This window comes from Leucoraja erinacea, unplaced genomic scaffold (assembly GCF_028641065.1).
Source record: "Leucoraja erinacea ecotype New England unplaced genomic scaffold, Leri_hhj_1 Leri_250S, whole genome shotgun sequence".
Lineage (NCBI taxonomy): Eukaryota > Metazoa > Chordata > Chondrichthyes > Rajiformes > Rajidae > Leucoraja > Leucoraja erinaceus.
In genome coordinates this window covers 135078-154513 of record NW_026576151.1, presented here as the reverse complement: position 1 = coordinate 154513, position 19436 = coordinate 135078, and the positions used below count along the sequence as shown (strand labels likewise).

At 47.1% G+C, this 19436-nt stretch overlaps 1 protein-coding gene and 1 pseudogene across 1 annotated transcript; one reads left to right on the top strand and one right to left on the bottom strand.

The window, feature by feature from the left end:
* Nucleotides 1-1451: 1451 nt before the first annotated feature.
* Nucleotides 1452-5699, bottom strand: LOC129716503 (gamma-crystallin S-1). The gene is made up of 4 exons (XM_055666364.1): nt 5691-5699; nt 5339-5592; nt 4191-4194; nt 1452-3818 (listed from the first exon to the last, which is right to left on the bottom strand). Exons 1-4 carry the CDS (start codon nt 5697-5699, stop codon nt 3543-3545), a joined length of 543 nt encoding a protein of 180 aa, XP_055522339.1. The 3' UTR covers nt 1452-3542.
* Nucleotides 5700-7342: 1643 nt separating this feature from the next.
* LOC129716502 (gamma-crystallin S-1-like) lies at nt 7343-15674 on the top strand (annotated as a pseudogene).
* Nucleotides 15675-19436: the final 3762 nt, after the last annotated feature.

Sequence of the window (19436 nt, the reverse complement as noted above, 5' to 3'; positions counted from 1 at the left end):
CTGGCCGTTTCCAAAGTGGAAACGTAGATTTTTTTTTGTTCCGATTTTTTTTTTTTGGGGGACTTTTTTCTTAAGGGAAAAGAAGGGGGGTGCGGTCGCACCCAACGCACCCCCTCCCCCCCGCCCCCCCTTCGGACGGCCATGTCTATGATTTCATGATTCACAGCTTTTTATATGTCTGTATGTCTCATCCAAAATGTATTTACAAGAGACAATACTTTTACAGGAGACAATACAGACAACGGTAGATTTCTGCACCGTCTCACAGCTCGAAGTCCAGTCATATATCCTCTGCTTTCGTAGGGATATTTATGATTGCCAGTTTCTCTTGAGCTTCAGGTTATTACTGAGTGAGTGATCAGATGACCTGTTGCAAAACTACAATGAAAGCCTCTTCCAATTGACAACAATGAGAAAAGTGATATTCAGATTCAGAAATTGCCCAATTCTCAACCTTTATTCTGGGAAAACAACCAGAACCTGCAGCTTTAGAACACTTCCTTCAATAGACATTACGCCAGCAGGAATCCTTCTACATCCCAGTCGCGTTGCAATGTACAATTTTCGGGATTATTCAGGAGCTGTGGAACTATGTGGAGAGCGGACATTGATACAATGAAAGTTACACGGTCTGCAGATGCTGGAAATGTGCTGGACACAAAATGCTGGAGTAACTTAGTGGGTCAGACAGCATCTCTGGAAGACATGGATAGGCGCAATTTTGGGTTGGGATCTTTCCTCAGATTGTAGTGGGGATGGAGAAACCTGGAAAAGAGGTGGGGTCAGGACAAAGCCTGGCAAGTAATAGGTAGGCACAAAATGCTGGAGTAACTCAGCGGGTCAGACAGATTTTCTGGAGAAAAGGAATAGGCAACGTTTCAGATCGAGACCCTTCTTCAGACCCAGATCCGACATGTCAGCCATTCCTTCCCTCCGCCTGTCCATCAGTTACTCCAGCTTTTTGTGTCTATTTTCAGTTTAAACCAGCATCTGCAGTTCCTTACAACACAAGAGATAGGTAGATACAGGTAAAGGGGGATTATGATAGGCAGATGGCTGGATAAAGGGTAGAGATGAAAATAAACTAAAAGGTGACAAAAAGGGGCGGAAATGAAAAAAAAATGAGACAAGGAAACAAAAGGGTATCAGGAGAGACGATATGAAGTGCAATGTAAAACCAGAGAGAGGGAGATAGTTTGATTGGAGGGGGGGTTGGAAGGGTGTGAATGGATTAAATGGAAAAACTTTTTCTCACAGAGAGTTGTGAGTCTGTGGAATTCTCTGCCTCAGTTCTCTGGATGCTTTCAAGAGAGAGCTAGATGGGGCTCTTAAAGATAGCGGAGTTAGGGGATATGGGGAAAAGGCAGGAACGGGATACTGATTGGGGAAGATCAGCCATTGGTGGTGCTGGCTCAAAGGGCCGAATGGCCTACTCCTGCACCTATTGTCTATTGTCTAAAAGACAGGCAGGAAGAGATGAAGGAATATTGTGATGCTGCTGGGCTGAAGTGCGTTTATTTCAATGCAAAGAGTATTGTAGAGAACAGTTTATTAGGGGCATCATGGTGGTGCAGCGGGTAGAGCTGCTGCCTCACAGTGTCAGAGACCCGGGTTTGATCCTGCTTATGGGTGCTGTCTGTATGGAGTTTGTACGTTCTCACCGTGACCATGTGGGTTTTCTCAGGTGATCCAGTTTCCTCCCACACTTCAAACGTTGCAGGTTTGTAGATTAGTTTGCTTCTGTAAATTGCCCCTGGTGTGTCAGAAGCAAAAGTGAAATAAGATGGAACTGGGTGATCGATGGTCAGTGTGGACTCAATGGGCCGAAGGGCCTGTTTCCACGCTGAACCACTAAACTAAACTAAATTAAACTGCGTTAAAGCAGATAAGCAGAGACTGTATCGGTGCGTGGGTCCATCAAGTTGTGGCCATTGTGGAAACCTGACGGGCAGCTCAACATTCTGGGGTTTCCATGTTTCAGAAGTGGTAGAGAGGTGGGTAAAAGAGGTGGAGGTGTTGCTGTACTAATCAGGGAGACGTTACTAATCAGGGAGGAGGGGCACAGACAGGACAGACTAGAGGGATCATTCACTCAGGCGATAGGGGTAGAACTTAGACATAAGAAAGGTGTAATGGGATCGTACTATAGGTGCTCCAATTGCAAGCAGGAGATCGAGGAACAGACATGGAGACAGATTTGTGAAAGATGCCAAAGTGACAGGGTTGTCTTAGTGGGTGACTTTAAACTCCCCAATATTGGCTGGGACTTGCTCAGTGCCAAAGGCAGAGACGGTGCAGAATGTTGTGAGGTGTATCCAAGATGGTATCTTGACACCGCATGCGGAAAGTCCAACACAAGAAGGTTTTGTGTTGGACCTTGTGTTGGGAAAAGAGCCTAGCCAGGTGACTGGTGTTGCAGTGGAAGGACATTTTTGGAAGAGTGATCACAACTCCATCAATCTGAAGATTGTTTTGAACAGGGAGAAGGCTGGATCTTGCGGGAAGGTTCTAAACTGGAGTGAGGCAAAGTAGAACGATATTAGGCAGGAGTTCAGAAGTCCACATCCGACATGTGGGAGTCATTCAAAGGCCATGTACAATGACTTGGACGTAAACATAGATGGGTTGGTTTGTAAGTTTACAGTTGACACCAATATATCTGGGGTGGTGGAATGTGAGGAAATGCTGACAAACTATACAGTGGAAGAAGAATCAGCTGGAGAAATGGGTGGATGACATTTAAAATGAGCAAGTGTGATGTGTTGTCCTTTGCGAAGTCGTATATAACGGGAACATGTACAATTAATGGCGTGACCCTGAACAACATTGACATGCAGAGGGATCTTGGAGTTCAAGTCCATAACTCCATGAAAGTGGTCCCACAAGTAGATAGAGTGACAAAAAAGGCATTTGGTGTGCTTGCTTACATAGGTCAGGGTATTGAGAGTTAGATAGTCAGATATTTTTAAGGCAGAGATAGACAAATGCTTGATAAGAACGGGTATCAAGGGTTATGGGGAGAAGGCAGGAAATGGGATTAGGAAAGCAGAGATCAGCCATGATTGAACTCAATGGGCCGAATGGCCTTTTTCTACACCTATAACGTGAACTTGTGATGCCGATTTATCGGGCTTTGCTTAGGCTGCATTTCAAGTAGAGTGTGCAATGCTGGTTACCCCATTACAGGGAGGATGTGGAGGCTTTGGAAAAGGTGCAGAAGAGGTTTAACAGAATGATGCCGGATTTGGGGACATTGCTGAGGAAATGGGGGACCGGTAGCTAGAAGATGTTGGGACTTTTCCTTACTTTCTACTTCGTTTCGATGCTGCTCGAATGGAGGAATTGTTAACTGAAACCCCTAGTTTTAAATGTACAAAGAATTATAGTTGATCTCAGCTTCTTGGGAAAAGGCGGTGTTCTTTGATGTCAGATGTCATCAGAATACAAAAATAGAAACTAACAAGCAAAGCAGTAAAGTGGATAATACTTTATTATTCTCAAGAATATTTCAGTAGGACAAGATCATTCTTTTCAGCAACAATCTAGAAGTCCCTCATGCGCCTGAAAGACCCGATGGTGGAGTTGAATCCGCCCCAGTCATTGTATCTCCTGTACTCCCCGGGTCTCATGAAGTACTGTCGGCCTCTGTAGTTGGGTTGTTCATAGAAGATCCAGTAACCATCCATCACGTGGCAGGAGTGAATGTCACGGTAACGGAAGCGATCGTAGACGGAGGGACAGTCGTCCATGAATTCCATCATCTGTCCTCCAAAGTCAGGCCTCTCGTAAATCTTCATCCTGTAGTTGCCCCCTCGGTACTGGAATAGAAAAAGAAAATGGTAATTGTCTTGATGCTACATCTGGATCAATGTCTAGAAAGAAGTAGCAGACCAGCAAGCTCTATTGATGCAAATGACATTTGATCGCTGAAGTTTATTACTCATACGATGAGCTGGAGAAACAGTGAGCAGTCGAGAACACCAAATAAAAGCATCTAGATCTGGTAATACTTAACAGGACAGGCAGCGTCTGTGGAGGAAGAAGCAATTCATACTTTCATAAGTTATACGTGCCAATTTAAGCTATTCGGCCCATCGAGTCTAGTCTGCCATCCAATCATGGCTGATCTACCTTTCCGTCTCATCCTCATTCTCCTTTCTTCTCAACACAAACCCTGTAGTTCACATAACTTCTCTGAGGAGGGAGAAGGATCGATCAACTAAAGCGAATATCTGTAAATATCGGTGAACGGCACCCAACATAGACTGGGTGGTTGAAGTGATGGTGCCACTAGCTGATGGGTAATGGTGAAGGAGTAAGGAGATGTAAATAGAAGGAGACGAGAGAGAAAAAAATCATGTTGCAACTGTGAGATATCGATGCCTAGAAATCTGAAGTGAAAGAATGCGAAAGAAACCAACAGATTAAGTGGTGTCTTTGAAAAATAAAATGTGGAATCATTATCTTCAGTTCAAGAACATTTCTTAGAAGTTGCTTGTTTCGAGAGAGACTGGTTATTAGAAATTGAAATTAGAAAATGAAGATAGACACAAAATGCTGGAGTAACTCAGCGGGACAGGTAGCATCTCTGGATTGAAGGAATGGGTGACATTTCAGGTCGAGACCCTTCTTCAGACAGAGAGTCAGCAGAGAGGGAGACACAGAGATAAGGAAGGGTAAGGTGTGAAAAGACATCAAAGTGGTAAAGGCTCAGAAAACGTAGAACAGATCATTCTTAGCTAGGGGGAGGAGACAACAAAGCATACAGAGATCAAATTTAATCAGGAGGACTTTAGTCAGACTGGTTGGGGAACTAGGATGGGGTTGGGATGGAGAGAGAGGGAAAGCAAAAATTACTGGTTAGAGAAATCAATATTCATACCACTGTCCAAGTGAAATATGAGATGGTGTTGCTTCAATTTGTGCTGGGCCTCACTTTGACAATGGAGGAGACCCAGGACAGAAAGGTCAATATGTGAATTGGAGGAGGAGTTAAAGTATTTACCAACCGGGAGATGACCTGTAAAATATCCTTTAACATTCTGTTAAATAATTCACCTATCAGTTTGGCATGTTTAATTACTGTGAGAAAATGTACTGGATGATTTTACTTGAACTTTAGAGTTATGTGCAGCAAACCTTATCTGTGCATTTTAGGAATGGATAATTTCCCTCCAAGAACAAAACTGTAAACCTCATTGCAAACGTAGCTACATCACTTCCAAATGTAACGTCCTTACAAAAACATCCAAAAACCTTCCACAGTCAGTCAAGAGAAACTAAATATTAAACAATGCTCTTTTCTACTCTTCATTCAGGATAAAACACAAAAAACTACAAGGAACTCACGTGTGGGTAGCTGCGACAGGACCTGATGTTGTCATTGAATCCCATCCAGCGCTGGTAGTCAGGATACTCCCCCCTGTTCAGGACATACTGGTACCCCATGTAGTTGGGTTTCTCGTACGCCACCCACCAGTCACTCTCCACACGGATGGAGTTACAGCGGCTGAAGTAAGGGGACAGGTCGGCACAGTCGGTGCTGCACTCATAGTGCCGACCCTGGAAGTTTCTGTCCTCGTAGAAGATGATCTGTGGAAAGAAATAGGTTTTTAAATTGATAGATTCTCAAACTACGAAATATTCACCAACAAATTCTAATATCGTTTCATGAACTAAATTGCCATTACCTTTCCCATTTTGAGCTCACAGTTGGCCTGGTAACTGACTGTGTGTAGCACTGTCTCACACAGCTAGGTATTTATACGCTGGGCAGAAAGCTTCACTAGGCTATACTTTTGTTATTCTAATGATTCAGGATTGAAATTCAGCAGATACCAATGAAATCCACGGTAGAGTTTATTGTAGAAAAACTGTTGAAAGACACCTGATGTGTCCATGACTCTTTCTATTTTGCTGTTGTGTCACTCTAATTGTTGTTTGAGTAAAAGCAGTTTTGGACTAGATGTTGATAAGTGGCAAGTGCCCATCGCACGAAATAAAACCTTGCCAATTGTTATTTCCTGATGTGGGAACACTCACCATTTCTTTTGATATTGCATTGCAATTCCATCTCTCTTTCCCCTACCATCAATATTGAGTCACATCAGTAGAGTTGCTGCCTTACAGCACTTGCAGCGCCAGAGACCCAGGTTCGATCCTGACTGCATGGGTTTTCTCCGAGATCTTCGATTTCCTCCAAAGACGTACAGGCTTGTAAGTTGGCTTGGTTAAAGTGTAAATTGTCCCTCGTATGTGTAGGATAGTGTTAATGTGCAGGGATTGCTGGCCGGCGTGGAATTGGTGGGCCGAAGGGCCTGATTCTGCCCTGTATCTCTAAACTAAACTAAATATCCTGAGAATCATCATTGACCTAAAATTGATATGTGCCAGGCATTTAATCACGATTAACGGATGAACGGATGAGAGGAGTAGCAACAAATTCAACTCTTGACCTCAATGGAAGTCAAGTTTAGTGTCATATGCACATGTACGATGTGATCAGTGTCACTGATGCTATGAGTCATACAGTGGATCCGCCCACTGGTTTAATAGAAAGCCCTTTTCCCTTTCTTCCCCCGTCTTGAAACCACACCTGGAGTATTGTGTGCAGTTTTGGTCCCCTAATTTGAGGAAGGACATTCTTGCTATTGAGGGAGTGCAGCGTAGGTTTACAAGGTTAATTCCCGGGATGGCGGGACTGTCATATGCTGAGAGAATGGAGCAGCTGGGCTTGTACACTCTGGAGTTTAGAAGGATGAGAGGCAATCTCATTGAAACATATAAGATTGTTAAGGGTTTGGACACGCTGGAGGTAGGAAACATGTTCCCGATGTTGGGGGAGTCCAGAACCAGTGGCCACAGTTTAAGAATAAGGGGTAGGCCATTTAGAACGGAGATGAGGAAACAACTTTTCTCACAGAGAGTGGTGAGTCTGTGGAATTCTCTGCCTCAGAGGGTGGTGCAGGCAGGTTCTCTGGATGCTTTCAAGAGAGAGCTAGATAGGGCTCTTAAAAATAGCAAAGCCTGTGAATATGGGGAGAAGGCAGGAATGGGGTACTGATTGGGGATGATCAGCCATGATCAAATTGAATGTCTCGATGGGCCGAATGGCCTACTCCTGCACCTATTGTCTATTGAGTAGTGTGTTAAGATGAAGTTACCTGTGCTGTATTGCGAATAAAAGTCTTTGGATCTAAATCACTGTACCTGAGTTGTCATTCGAACATGGTGTCAGAAGACTCGCTCCTTGACTAATTCTATTGCTTTTAGTTTAGTTTGGGTTTTTTTGTCCAGTATATGTTTTACTATGGCTGCTACTCTCTGAAAACCAGAGATCCCGATGTTTGATGAAGACCTCGTAGAACGGTGGCGCATATTTGAAGAAGATTTCACCATTTACATCGAAGCTGCTCACCAGGCTGCTGCTCCAGGTGTTCGTGCCTCAATCCTCCTTAACCAAGCAGGCACAGAAGCTGCTTGGCATTCCAGAAGATTTCATTATAAACCAGATAGGTTTGACCTGGCTGGTGTCCAGATCGCTCCCGCTGAATCCATCCAGGACCCCGACTGCTTGTTACGCAAATTCCGACAGTTATGTGAGTTATGTACTAACTTAATGGAAAGTCACAGTCATTGTTATAAAGTCATCAGCCGGTGAGGGCGGATCCTCGCAGGTCTTTCTGGGTGCACACGAGAGACATTGTCAGCCAGATGCATGTCCTTACCATGTTTGTAGGTCAGAGCAATGTCAGACTTTTGAAGTTGCAGCAACATCCGCTGAAGGCGTCCTTAGTGAGGAATAAATTGGGCAATACAGATTCCTTTGCATGCCTTTTGGCATAAGCTCTGCTAGTGAAGTATTTTAACGGGCTATGGAACAATTGTTTGCAGGTTACACATGCTCCAGTGTAGTACATGATATCCTTGTTGCTGGATGAACTATCCAAGAGCACAATGTTAATCTAACAAAGTTCCTGGACCGCGCCAATCCAATTAACCTCGTTAAACCATCAAAAATGCAAATAGAGTATAAGTGAGGTGAATTACGCAGGCCATGTGTTCACTAAAGATGGCCTAAAAACTGATCCGGCGAAAACCATTACTATCAACGAGTTACCAGCACCCACAGACCTGCTTCGTCTGCAGAGATTCCTTGGCATGGTAAACTACCTGGGTAAATTTATTCCGAATTTCAGTGAAATCTCAGCCCCGCTGTGCCAGCTTACCCACAAAGACACTGTTTGGGCATGGCACGAGCAACAGCAGAGGGCGTTCAAAGTCTTGTGCCCCTACTCCCGATTATTTTAATCCTATGCCTCGTGCACCATGACTGACAACCCTATGCTGAAACTGAAAAGGAGCTGCTAGCAGTTGTTTTCGCAAACAAGAAGTTTAATGACTTTATCTTCGGACATACGGTCATGATGGAAACTGACCACTAACCCCTGGTCAGCATCTTTAACAAACCGATTCATGCCTCTCCAGGACGCCTACAGTGGATGTTGCTTCAACTACAAAATGTATGACATTGCTCTGACCTACAAACGTGGCAAGAATATGCACCTGGCTGACACCCTCTCCCGTGCTCCCCGAAAGGCCTGTGAGGGTCGGCCCTCACCGGCTGACGGCTTTGTGATAATGATCGTGTCTTTTATTCCCTCGTCCTGTGTGGAGGACCTAGTTGCCCACACTGCTGCTGACAGTACCTTACAGTTGCTCGCCTCCGTCATTAAGTGCAGCTGGCCTGACTAGCATTACAATCTACCGCTTCCATTTTGGCCCTACTTTGCCATCCGTGATGAACTAGTACTATAAGATGGTATTATCGTAAAATGCCACAAGGTTGTAGTCCTTGTTTTGCTATAGAACAAGTATTTTAATGCTGTCCATGCTGGACATCCAGGCGCTGAAGCCACTGTCCTACGAGCAAAAAACATGCTTTACTGGCCTGGTATGGTTGAATACATCCTTGAGAATGTGGCAGTGTGTAACAGATTAGAACCTCATCAACAAAAGCAACCACTTCTCTCACACCCGGCTCCTGCCCTCCCATGGTCTACAGTGTCAACTGACATATTTGAGTGGCATGGCAAGCAGTACCTGGTACTTGTCGACTCGTATTCCGGCTGGTTTGACATCTATTTTCTTAGCAGCCCCACTTCTCGCGGGGTAGTTTTAAAGCTTGCTCGCCATTTTGCAGACCACGGAGCTCCTTGCATAATTTACCAGGCAACACTTCAAGGAGTTTGCTGCACTCTGGGCTTTTGTCCACATCACCAGCAGCCCTGAATGTCCACAGTTGAATGGACCAGCTGAACGGGTTGTCAAGAGTGCCAAACAGCTCATGGAATGATCCCACAGAGCTAATTCCGACGTGTACCTGGACGTGCTCAACTTGCGCAACATCTCCCGTGACCCAATACTGGGTTCACCTGCTCAACATTTATTGTCAAGGCAGAACCGAGCCACGGTGCCTGTGGCAGATCAGGCAATGATCCTGCAGGTGGTCCCACCATCGGAAGTCCAGTCCAGGCTGCAGCAAAAGCGTGACATTCAAGAACAGTGGTATGACAAGACATGCAGGCCACTGCCACCATTAACCAAGGGGCAGGTGGTTCATTTGCAAACTGACAAAAGTCATAACCATATCAGTGTAATTCCTGGAACTGCCTCTGAGCCACGTTCATATTTGGTCAGTGCTGATGGCGGCATCTACAGACGTAACAGACAACATATCCTGTCTGTAAATGAGCCGGCTCCACCTTCTTATTATCCCCACCGTACAAGTAAACTTCCGTCCACATCCAGCAGCATCGGTCCGCCTGTACCAACACAACAACCCACTTCTGAAACGGCTAATCTGCCAATGGCAACACCTCCTCCGCCTGTGCTAAATTCACCGGGAATGCTGTTTCAATCTCTGCCACAGGTCATACCAATGACTCTGTCCCCGGTGGCGAGAAACGGAGATGGTTTATATCGCACATGTGCTGGTCGTGCTTGCAAGCCTACTGTGAAGTACCTGGGCTATGTTAGACTTTCCTCCAGCTTATTATCAATTGCTATGCATGCTTTATTTAATCAATGGTTTTGTACTGACATTTAATTCTTTAAGAGGGAGGATGTAGAACAGTGTCACTCATGTAATAAGTCATACTGTAGCTCCACCCACTAGTTTAATAGAAAGCCTCTGTTCCCTTTCTTCCCCAGTCATGTGTTATGTGTTAGGATGAAGTTACCTATGCTGTAATGCCAATAAAAATCTTAGGATCTTAATCACTGTGCGTGAGTTAAGTTATTCCAATAATAAGATACAATAAATATCTTGCTTGCAGCAGCATCACAGGCTCATGGACTCGGATAACACACAAAACAACATCAATCATGCACAAATTACACTTAAGTTTGTGGTAGTGCAAGAGGTGATCCACAATATTCCATAGTCAAGGTATAGTTCAGTTTGTGTGGGTTGGTTCAAGAAGTTCCCCTGTGGAGGAAAGAACTGTGGATGATGGTTTGAACCAAAGAGTAACTCAGCGGGACAGGCAGCATCTGTGGAGAAAAGGAATAGGTGATGTTTTGGGTCGAGGCCCTTCCTCAGACTCCAGAGATGATGTCTGACCTGCTGAGTTATTCCAGCTTTTTGTGTTTATCTTTGGTTCAAGAACCAAATCTGAATTCTTAAATCAGGAAATATGAATTGGCAAGGTTTTGTTTGGTGTGGTGGGCACTTGCCACTTATCAACATCTAGTCCAAAGGTTGCCCATGAGACGTTGCAGTTTGACACAAAGCACCACACAAGATAATATGGACTAGTCATTGTCCAAAACTGCTTTTACTCAAACAACAATTAGAGTGACACAACAGCAAAATAGAAAGAGTCCTGATGGACACATCAGGTGTCTTTCAACAGTTTTTCTACAATAAACTCTTCCATGGGCTTCATTGGTATCTGCTGAATTTCAATCCTGAATCATTAGAATAACAAAAGTATAGCCTAGTGAAGCTTTCTGCCCAGCGTATAAATACCTAGCTGTGTGAGACAGTGCTACACACAGTCAGTTACCAGGCCAACTGTGAGCTCAAAATGGGAAAGGTAATGGCAATTTAGTTCATTAGACAGTATTAGAATTTGTTGGTGAATATTTCCTATTATGAGAATCTATCAATTTAAAAACGATTTCTCTCCGCAGATCATCTTCTACGAGGACAGGAACTTCCAGGGCCGGCACTATGAGTGCAGCACCGACTGTGCCGACCTGTCCCCTTACTTCAGCCGCTGTAACTCCATCCGTGTGGAGAGTGACTGGTGGGTGGCGTACGAGAAACCCAACTACATGGGGTACCAGTATGTCCTGAACAGGGGGGAGTATCCTGACTACCAGCGCTGGATGGGATTCAATGACAACATCAGGTCCTGTCGCAGCTACCCACATGTGAGTTCTTTTTAGTTTTTTGTGTTTTATCCTGAATGAAGAGTAGAAAAGAGCATTGTTTGATGTTTAATTTCTCTTGACCGACTGTGGTAGGTTTTTGGATGTTTTTGTAAGGACGTTACATTTGGAAGTGATGTATCTAAGTTTGCAATGTGGTTTAAAGTTTTGTTCTTTGGAACAAAATTAATCATATCTAAAATGCACCGATAAGGTTTGCTGCACAGAACTCTAAAGTTTAATAAAATCATCCAATTGGCTCACAGTAATTAAATATGCCAAACTGATAGGTGAATTATTTTACAGAACATTAAAGCATAATTTACAGGTCATCTCCCAATTGCTAAACACGTTAACTCTTCCTCCCATTCACATACTGACCATTCTCTCCTGGGCCTCCTCCATTGTCAGAGTGAGGCCCAGCACAAATTGAAGGAACAGCACCTCATATTTCACTTGAACAATGGTATGAATATTGACTTCTCCAAATTCAAGTAATCCCGTGCTTTCCCTCTCTCTCCATCCCTCCCCCCCCCCCCTTCTTAATTCTCCAACCAGTCTGACTGTCCTCCTAATTAAATTTTATCTCTGTATGCTCTGTTGTCACCTCCCCCTAGCTAACAAAGATCAAGTCCTCGTTTTCCTTGAGCCTTATCCCCTTTGATGTCTTGTTTTCACACCTTACCCTTCCTTATTTCTTTGTCTCCCTGTCCGTTGACTCTCGGTCTGAAGAAGGGTCTCGACCCGGAACGTCACCCAGTCCTTCTATCCAGAGATGCTACCTGTCCCGCAGAGTTACTCCAACATTTTGTGTCTGTCTTCATATTCTAATTTCAATTTCTAATAACCAGTCCCTCTCGGAACAAGCAACTTTGAATAAATGTTCTTGAACTGAAGATAATGATTCCACGTTTTCTTCTTCAAAAAGACACCACCTGATCTGTTGGATTCTTTAGCATTTTTTCGCTTCAGATTTCCAGCCATCGATATCTCACAGTTGCAACATGATTTTTTCTCTCTCATCTCCTTCTGTTTACATCCTCACTCCTTCACCCCCATCACCTAGTGGCACCATCACTTCAACCACCCAGCCTATGTTGAGTGCCGTCCTCTCACAGATATTCGCTATAGTTGCTCGATCAGGTTCAGATTCAAGATTCAGATTCAGATTCAATTTTAATTGTCATTGTCAGTGTACAGTACAGAGACAACGAAATGCATTTAGCATCTCCCTGGAAGAGCGACATAGCAAACGATTTGAATAAATAATAATAAGTGTCTGGGGGGGGGGGGGGGGGGGGGGGGGGGGTGGTGATTGGCAGTCACACCGAGGTACATTGTTGAGTAGAGTGACAGCCGCCGGAAAGAAGCTGTTCCTCGACCTGCTGGTTCGGCAACGGAGAGACCTGTAGCGCCTCCCGATGGTAGGAGGGTAAACAGTCCATGGTTGGGGTGAGAGCAGTCCTTGGCGATGCTGAGTGCCCTCCGCAGACAGCGCTTGCTTTGGACAGACTTCCCCCCTGTTCAGGACATACTGGTACCCCATGTAGTGGGATCCTTCTCCCACTTCTGAAAAGTAATGTGAACGACAGCAGTTGTGTGGAGAAGGAAGGAGACTGAGGTTGAGACGGAAAGGTAGATCAGCCATGATTGGATGGCAGACTAGACTCGATGGGCTGAATAGCTTCAATTGGCACGTCCAACTTATGAACGTATGAATTGCTTCTCCCTCCACAGACGCTGCCTGTGCTGCTAAGTATTACCAGATTTAGATGCATTTATTTGGTGTTCTCGACTGCTCACTGTTTCTCCAGCTCATCGTATGAGTAATATACTTCAGCGATCAAATGCTATTTGCATCAATAGAGCTTGCTGGTCTGCTGCTTCTTTCTAGACATTGATCCAGATGTAGCATCAAGACAATTACCATTTTCTTTCTATTCCAGTACCGAGGAGGCAACTACAGGATGAAGATTTACGAGAGGCCTGACTTTGGAGGACAGATGATGGAATTCATGGACGACTGTCCCTCCGTCTACGATCATTTCCGTTACCGTGACATTCACTCCTGCCACGTGATGGATGGTTACTGGATCTTCTATGAACAAGCCAACTACAGAGGCCGACAGTACTTCATGAGACCCGGGGAGTACAGGAGATACAATGACTGGGGCGGATTCAACTCCACCATCGGGTCTTTCAGGCGCATGAGGGACTTCTAGATTGTTGCTGAAAAGAATGATCTTGTCCTACTGAAATATTCTTCAGAATAATAAAGTGTTATCCACTTTACTGCTTTGATTATTAGTTTCTATTTTTGTATTCTGATGATATCTGACCCACAACAAAGAACACCACCTTTTCCCATGGAGCTTAGATCAGCTATAATTCTTTGTACATTTAAAACTAGGGGTTTCAGTTAACATTTCCACCATTCGAGCACCGTCAAAATGAAGCAGAACGTAAGGAAAAGTCCCAACATCTTCCAGCTACCGGTCCCCCATTTCCTCAGCAATGCCCCCAAATCCGGCATCATTCTGTTAAACCTCTTCTGAACCTTTTCCAAAGCCTCCACATCCTCCCTGTAAAGGGGTGACCAGCGCTGCACATTCAACTTGAAATGCAGACTGAGCAAAGCCCGATAAATCAGCATCATGTTCACTTTATAGGTGTATAATGAGGCCATTCGGCCCATTGAGTCTACTCTGCCATTCAATCATGGCTGATCCCTGCTCTCCTAATCCCATTTTCTACCTTCTCCCCATAACCCTTGATACCCGTTCTTATCACAAATTTGTCTATCTCTGCCTTAAAAATATCTGACTATCTAACTCTCAATACCCTGACCTATGTAAGCAAGCACACCATATGCCTTTTTTTTGTCACTATCTACTTGTGGTATCACTTTCATGGAGTTATGGACTTGAACTCCAAGATCCCTCTGCATGTCAATGTTGTTCAGGGTCATGCCATTAATTGTACATGTTCCCTTTATCTACGACTTCGCAAAGGACAACACATCACACTTGCTCATTTTAAATGTCATCCACCCATTTCTCCAGCTGATTCTTCTTCCATTGTATAGTTTGTCAGCATTTCCTCACATTCCACCCCCCCAGATATATTGGTGTCAACTGTAAACTTACAAACCAACCCATCTATGTTTACGTCCAAGTCATTGTACATGGCCTTTGAATGACTCCCACATGTCAGATGTGGACTTCTGAGCTCCTGCCTAATATTGTTCTACTTTGCCTCACTCCAGTTTAGAACCTTCCCGCAAGATCTGGCCTTCTCCCTGTTCAAAACAATCTTAAGACTCTCCCTAAAATGTCCTTCCACTGAAACACCAGTCACCTGGCCAGGCTCATTTCCCAACACAAGGTCCAACACAAACCCTTCTTGGATTGGACTTTCCGCAGGCGGTGTCAAGAGACCATCTTGGATACACCTCACAACATTCTGCACCGTCTCTGCCTTTGGCACTGAGCAAGTCCCAGTCAATATTGGGGAGGTTAAAGTCACCCACTAAGACAACCCTGTCATTTTGGCATCTTTCACAAATCTGTCTCCATGTCTGTTCTTCGATCTCCCGCTTGCTATTGGGGCACCTATAGTACGATCCCGTGGCACCTTTCTTACGTCTAACTTCTACCCCTATTGCCTGAGTGAATGATCCCTCTAATCAGTCCTGTCTGTGCCACCGTAACAGTCTCCCTGATTAGTACAGCAACACCTCCACCTCTTTTACCCCCCTCTCTACCACATCTGAAACATGGAAAGCTCAGAATGTTGAGCTGCCCGTCATGTTCATCTCGGAACCAAGTTTCCACAACGGCCACAACACGATGGACCCACGCACCGATACAGGCTCTGCTTATCTGCTTTAACGCAGTTTAATTTAGTTTAGTTTAGAGATTCAGTGGGAAAACAGGCCCTTTGGCCCATTGAGTCCACACCAACCATCGATCACCCAGTTCCTTAGACCAGGGGAAATTTACAGAAGCAAATTAATCTACAAACCTGCAAAATTTGAAGTGTGAGAGGAAACTGGATCACCTGATAAAACCCACACGGTCACGGTGAGAACATACAAACCCCATAAAGAGAGCACCCATAGGCAGGATCAAACACGGGTCTCTGACACTGTGAGGCAGCAGCTCTACCCGCTGCACCACTATAATTTATGAATAACAATGACCATCACATTTTAGTGGTTTCATCATGGTTGGTTGGTACTCTCTGTAAAGAAGTCTCAACAACTCATTGTCTTAACTATAGCTTTATTAACTGTTCACAACATTACTGCTCTAGCTGTACGTGGTCTGTCACCGGAGCTAGAGAGAGAGAGCCAAGGGTGGGAGCATGCAATTATACACCTAAGGAGGGGAGTGGTTAGGGGTAGTGAGGTCACTATGTTAAAGGCACATGCACTAGCCATCTACATCCTTCCTCTTAGAACAAAGCAATATACTAGTGACTGAACGACCACGTCTCATGCGCTACAAGCAGGCACACAATGATTACAGAGCTAAACAAAATCCCCATATCGGACAGGCGGCTTAACCAGCCTGCCAGACCGGGTGCGATGCTTGCCACCTCCTCCCCCTGCAGGAACAATAGCGGGCGGAGCCGGGGCAGGCGAGCGAACCGGGGAAACAGGGGGAGAAGCGGCAGGCGAAGACAGTTGAGCAGGCACGGACACAGCCGCCGGCGGGGTGGAGGGAGAACGAGGGCTGGGAGGTGGAGAAGGCGGCTGAAGCAACGGAGAAGGCAGGGACCGGGGCATCCGCGGAACGGCAGGAGTTGTATCGGACAAGGGAGGGGAGAAGGGAGCAGCAGGCGGAGGTGGGGGCTCGTTAACGAGCAGCAGATGCTGGCAGGAGCGGCGATAGATGACGCCGTCGTGGTCAACCAAGTAAGACCGGGGTAAACCGGCATCGCCGACCACCGTGGCGAGTTTGGAGTAGCCAGAGGCAGTCTGCATCCGGACGACTTGGCCGGGAAAGAGACGCGGCAGGGGGCGGCAGGAGTGGTCGTGGGAGCGCTTCTGCACGTCGTGTTTTGCGGCAATACGCTCCTGGACAGTAGCGGGCCGGAGAACGGTGGGAGTAAGGGACTGTTGGGCAACAGGGAGAGGGGGGCGAGTCTTTCGAGCCATCAGGCGCTGAGCCGGCGAGCCCAGGGCAGGGTCGCGGGAGATGTTGCGGAGATTGAGGAGGGCCAGGTGAAAGTCCGACTTGGACAGCCGACAGTGCTCCAGCAAACCCTTAGCACTGCGGACAGCACGTTCCGCCAGGCCGTTGCTTTGCGGGTACTCAGGGCTGCTGGTAAAATGTTTGAAGTTCCATTGAGAAGCGAAACGCTGGAACTCGGCGCTGGTGAACTGGCTGCCGTTGTCAGATTGGAGGCGAGCAGGGGAGCCGAAAGTGGCAAAGTGGCGACGCAGCCTCCCGATGACAGCTGAGGAGGAGAGAGAGTGGAGTTGGTCGACCTCAAACCAGTTAGAATAAGAGTCAACGAGGACCAGGAAGTGCTTGCCACGCCACTCGAAAATGTCAGTGGCGACCGCCGTCCAGGGGAGATCAGGGGCAGGTTGTTGCAGCAGCGGCTGACGTTGTTGATGTGGAGCCAGGCTGTTGCACGAAGGGCAAGCAGAGACCCACTCCCGGATGTCGTGGGCCATGCTGGGCCAGTAAAACTGGCCCTGGGCACTGGACAGAGTGGCCTCGGCCCCAGGGTGACCGTTGTGGGCAGATTTAAAATAGGCGATCCGCAGAGCTTCGGGCACCACGACCTTGTGCCCCTTAACCACCACGCCGTCGTGCAGGACGAGTTCATCGCGGACCAGGAAATACGGGACTACACTGGCCGGCAAGGATGAACGGCGTTCAGGCCAACCCTGGATGATGATGTCGGATAGTAGCTGCAGGGCTGGATCCTTGGCAGTGTGGGAAATGAAGGACTGCATCTGCTGCGAAGGCACAAAGTTGACATTAAGCACCATTAGGTCCGACGACTCGTAGGGGTGGCGTGCAGAGGACGGCAGTGGGGCGCGGGACAGCGTGTCGGCAACGAACATGTCTTTGCCTTTTCGATATACGATAGTAAAGGTAAACCGTTGCAGCTGCAGCATCATGCGCTGCAGCCTGGAGGAAGCAGCGTGGATCGGCTTGTTAAGAATGGTCACCAGCGGCTGGTGGTCGGTCGCAATCGTGAAGGTGTTGCCCAGAATGTAGTCCTTGAACCTCGAGCAAGCAAACACCACCGCAAGGAGCTCTTTCTCAATCTGAGCGTAGCACTGCTCGGCAGGGGTCATGGTGCGGGACGCATAGGACACAGGCAGCTGTCGGCCATCGTGGAGCTGCAGGCAAGCGGCACCTAAACCAAACTTGGAAGCGTCGCAGGTGAGGACGATGGGGTGCTGCAGGTCAAAAAACTTGAGGGTGGGGGTACTGATCAGCCGGGACTTCAGGACGTCGAAGGCGCGTTGGTGTTGCGGGAACCAAGCCCAGGCAGTGTCCTTTTTGATGAGCTCCCTCAGGGGCGCACTCAGCTCACTGAGGTCAGGGATAAACTTCCCCAGGTAATTCACCATGCCCAGGAAACGCTGCAGAGCGGGCACATCGGTGGGAGGGGACATTCCAGAGACGGCAGCAGTTTTCTCCGGGTCGGGCTTCAGCCCCGAGGCGGTAAAGACGTGGCCCACGTAAGTGACTTCTTTAACGCGGAATCGGCATTTCTTCGGGTTTAGTTTCAGGTTAATGTCCCGGGCCCGATCTAGGACTTTACGGAGGTTCAGGTCGTGTTCAGCCACATCCTTGCCATAGACCAGGATGTCGTCAACTATGATGGCACACGGCAGACCAGCGAACAGCTGCTCCATGGTCCGTTGGAACACCTCGCTGGCAGAGTTGATGCCGAATGGCATGCGCAAAAATCGAAACCGTCCGAAAGGCGTGCTGAAAGTCGTCAGGTAGGAGGATCGTTCATCTAACGGTATCTGCCAGAAAGAGCTCTTGGCATCGAGGACCGAAAAAACAGTGGCCGGGCCGACCTGTGCGGCGACGTCCTCTACTGTGCGCATCGGGTAGTGCGGGCGCTTGATGGCCAGGTTCAGGTCCTTGGGGTTAATACAAATGCGAATCTCAGATTTGTCCTTCTTCGCCGCCACCACCATGGTGGAGACCCACCGGGTGGGCTCGCTCACCTCTTTCAGGATGCCCATGGAGACCATGTTCAGTAACGCAGACTTCACCTTGTCCTTCATGGCGAAGGAGACGCGGTGTGGCGGGCGGATCACAGGCTCTATGCTGGAGTCGACAGCAATCTTGTAGCAGCTGGGCAGCTTGCCCAGCCTGTCATCGAAGCGGTCAGGGTATTCACGCAGGGGGTCCATGAGGGTCCGCACCTGGTGGATGTCACGGTGAAAGGAGACCAAACCGAGGTCCTGGCATGCTCGGGCGCCCAGCAGGGTTACGTTGTCGGAGTCTAGCAGGTAGAAGGTGAGGGGCCGAGAGGCCTCCAGGACCTTGCAGTGCAGGGTTGTCTTTCCCACGGGAACGAGTACGGCTCCCCCATATGCATGCAGGCGGGAGTGGGCAGCAGACACTTTCTCACCAGACCTTATTTGACGAAACAGGCTTGTTGACATAATATTCGTAAAAGCACCAGTATCAATCTTCGCTGAGAAAGGTCGTACCATTGACGGTCACACGGACCGAGGGGTTTGCAACCAAAGCATGAGAGTCCAGAAGCGAAAACACGCTGGCCTCCCCTTGGGAGGAACTGGTATCAGAAAGGGTGAGATCATCAGGCAGGGGCTCGGAGCCAGGCACGCTATCAGCTTGAGCAAGGTTGACCTGCACTCTCCGAAAAGTGGGGGCTGGATTCCCGCGGGCTCGGCAGGCTGCAGAAAAATGGTTCAGCTTTCTGCAGAAATTGCAGGTCTTCCCCAGGGCAGGGCACACATTGAACTGATGGGTGGCAAAGTTGCAGTT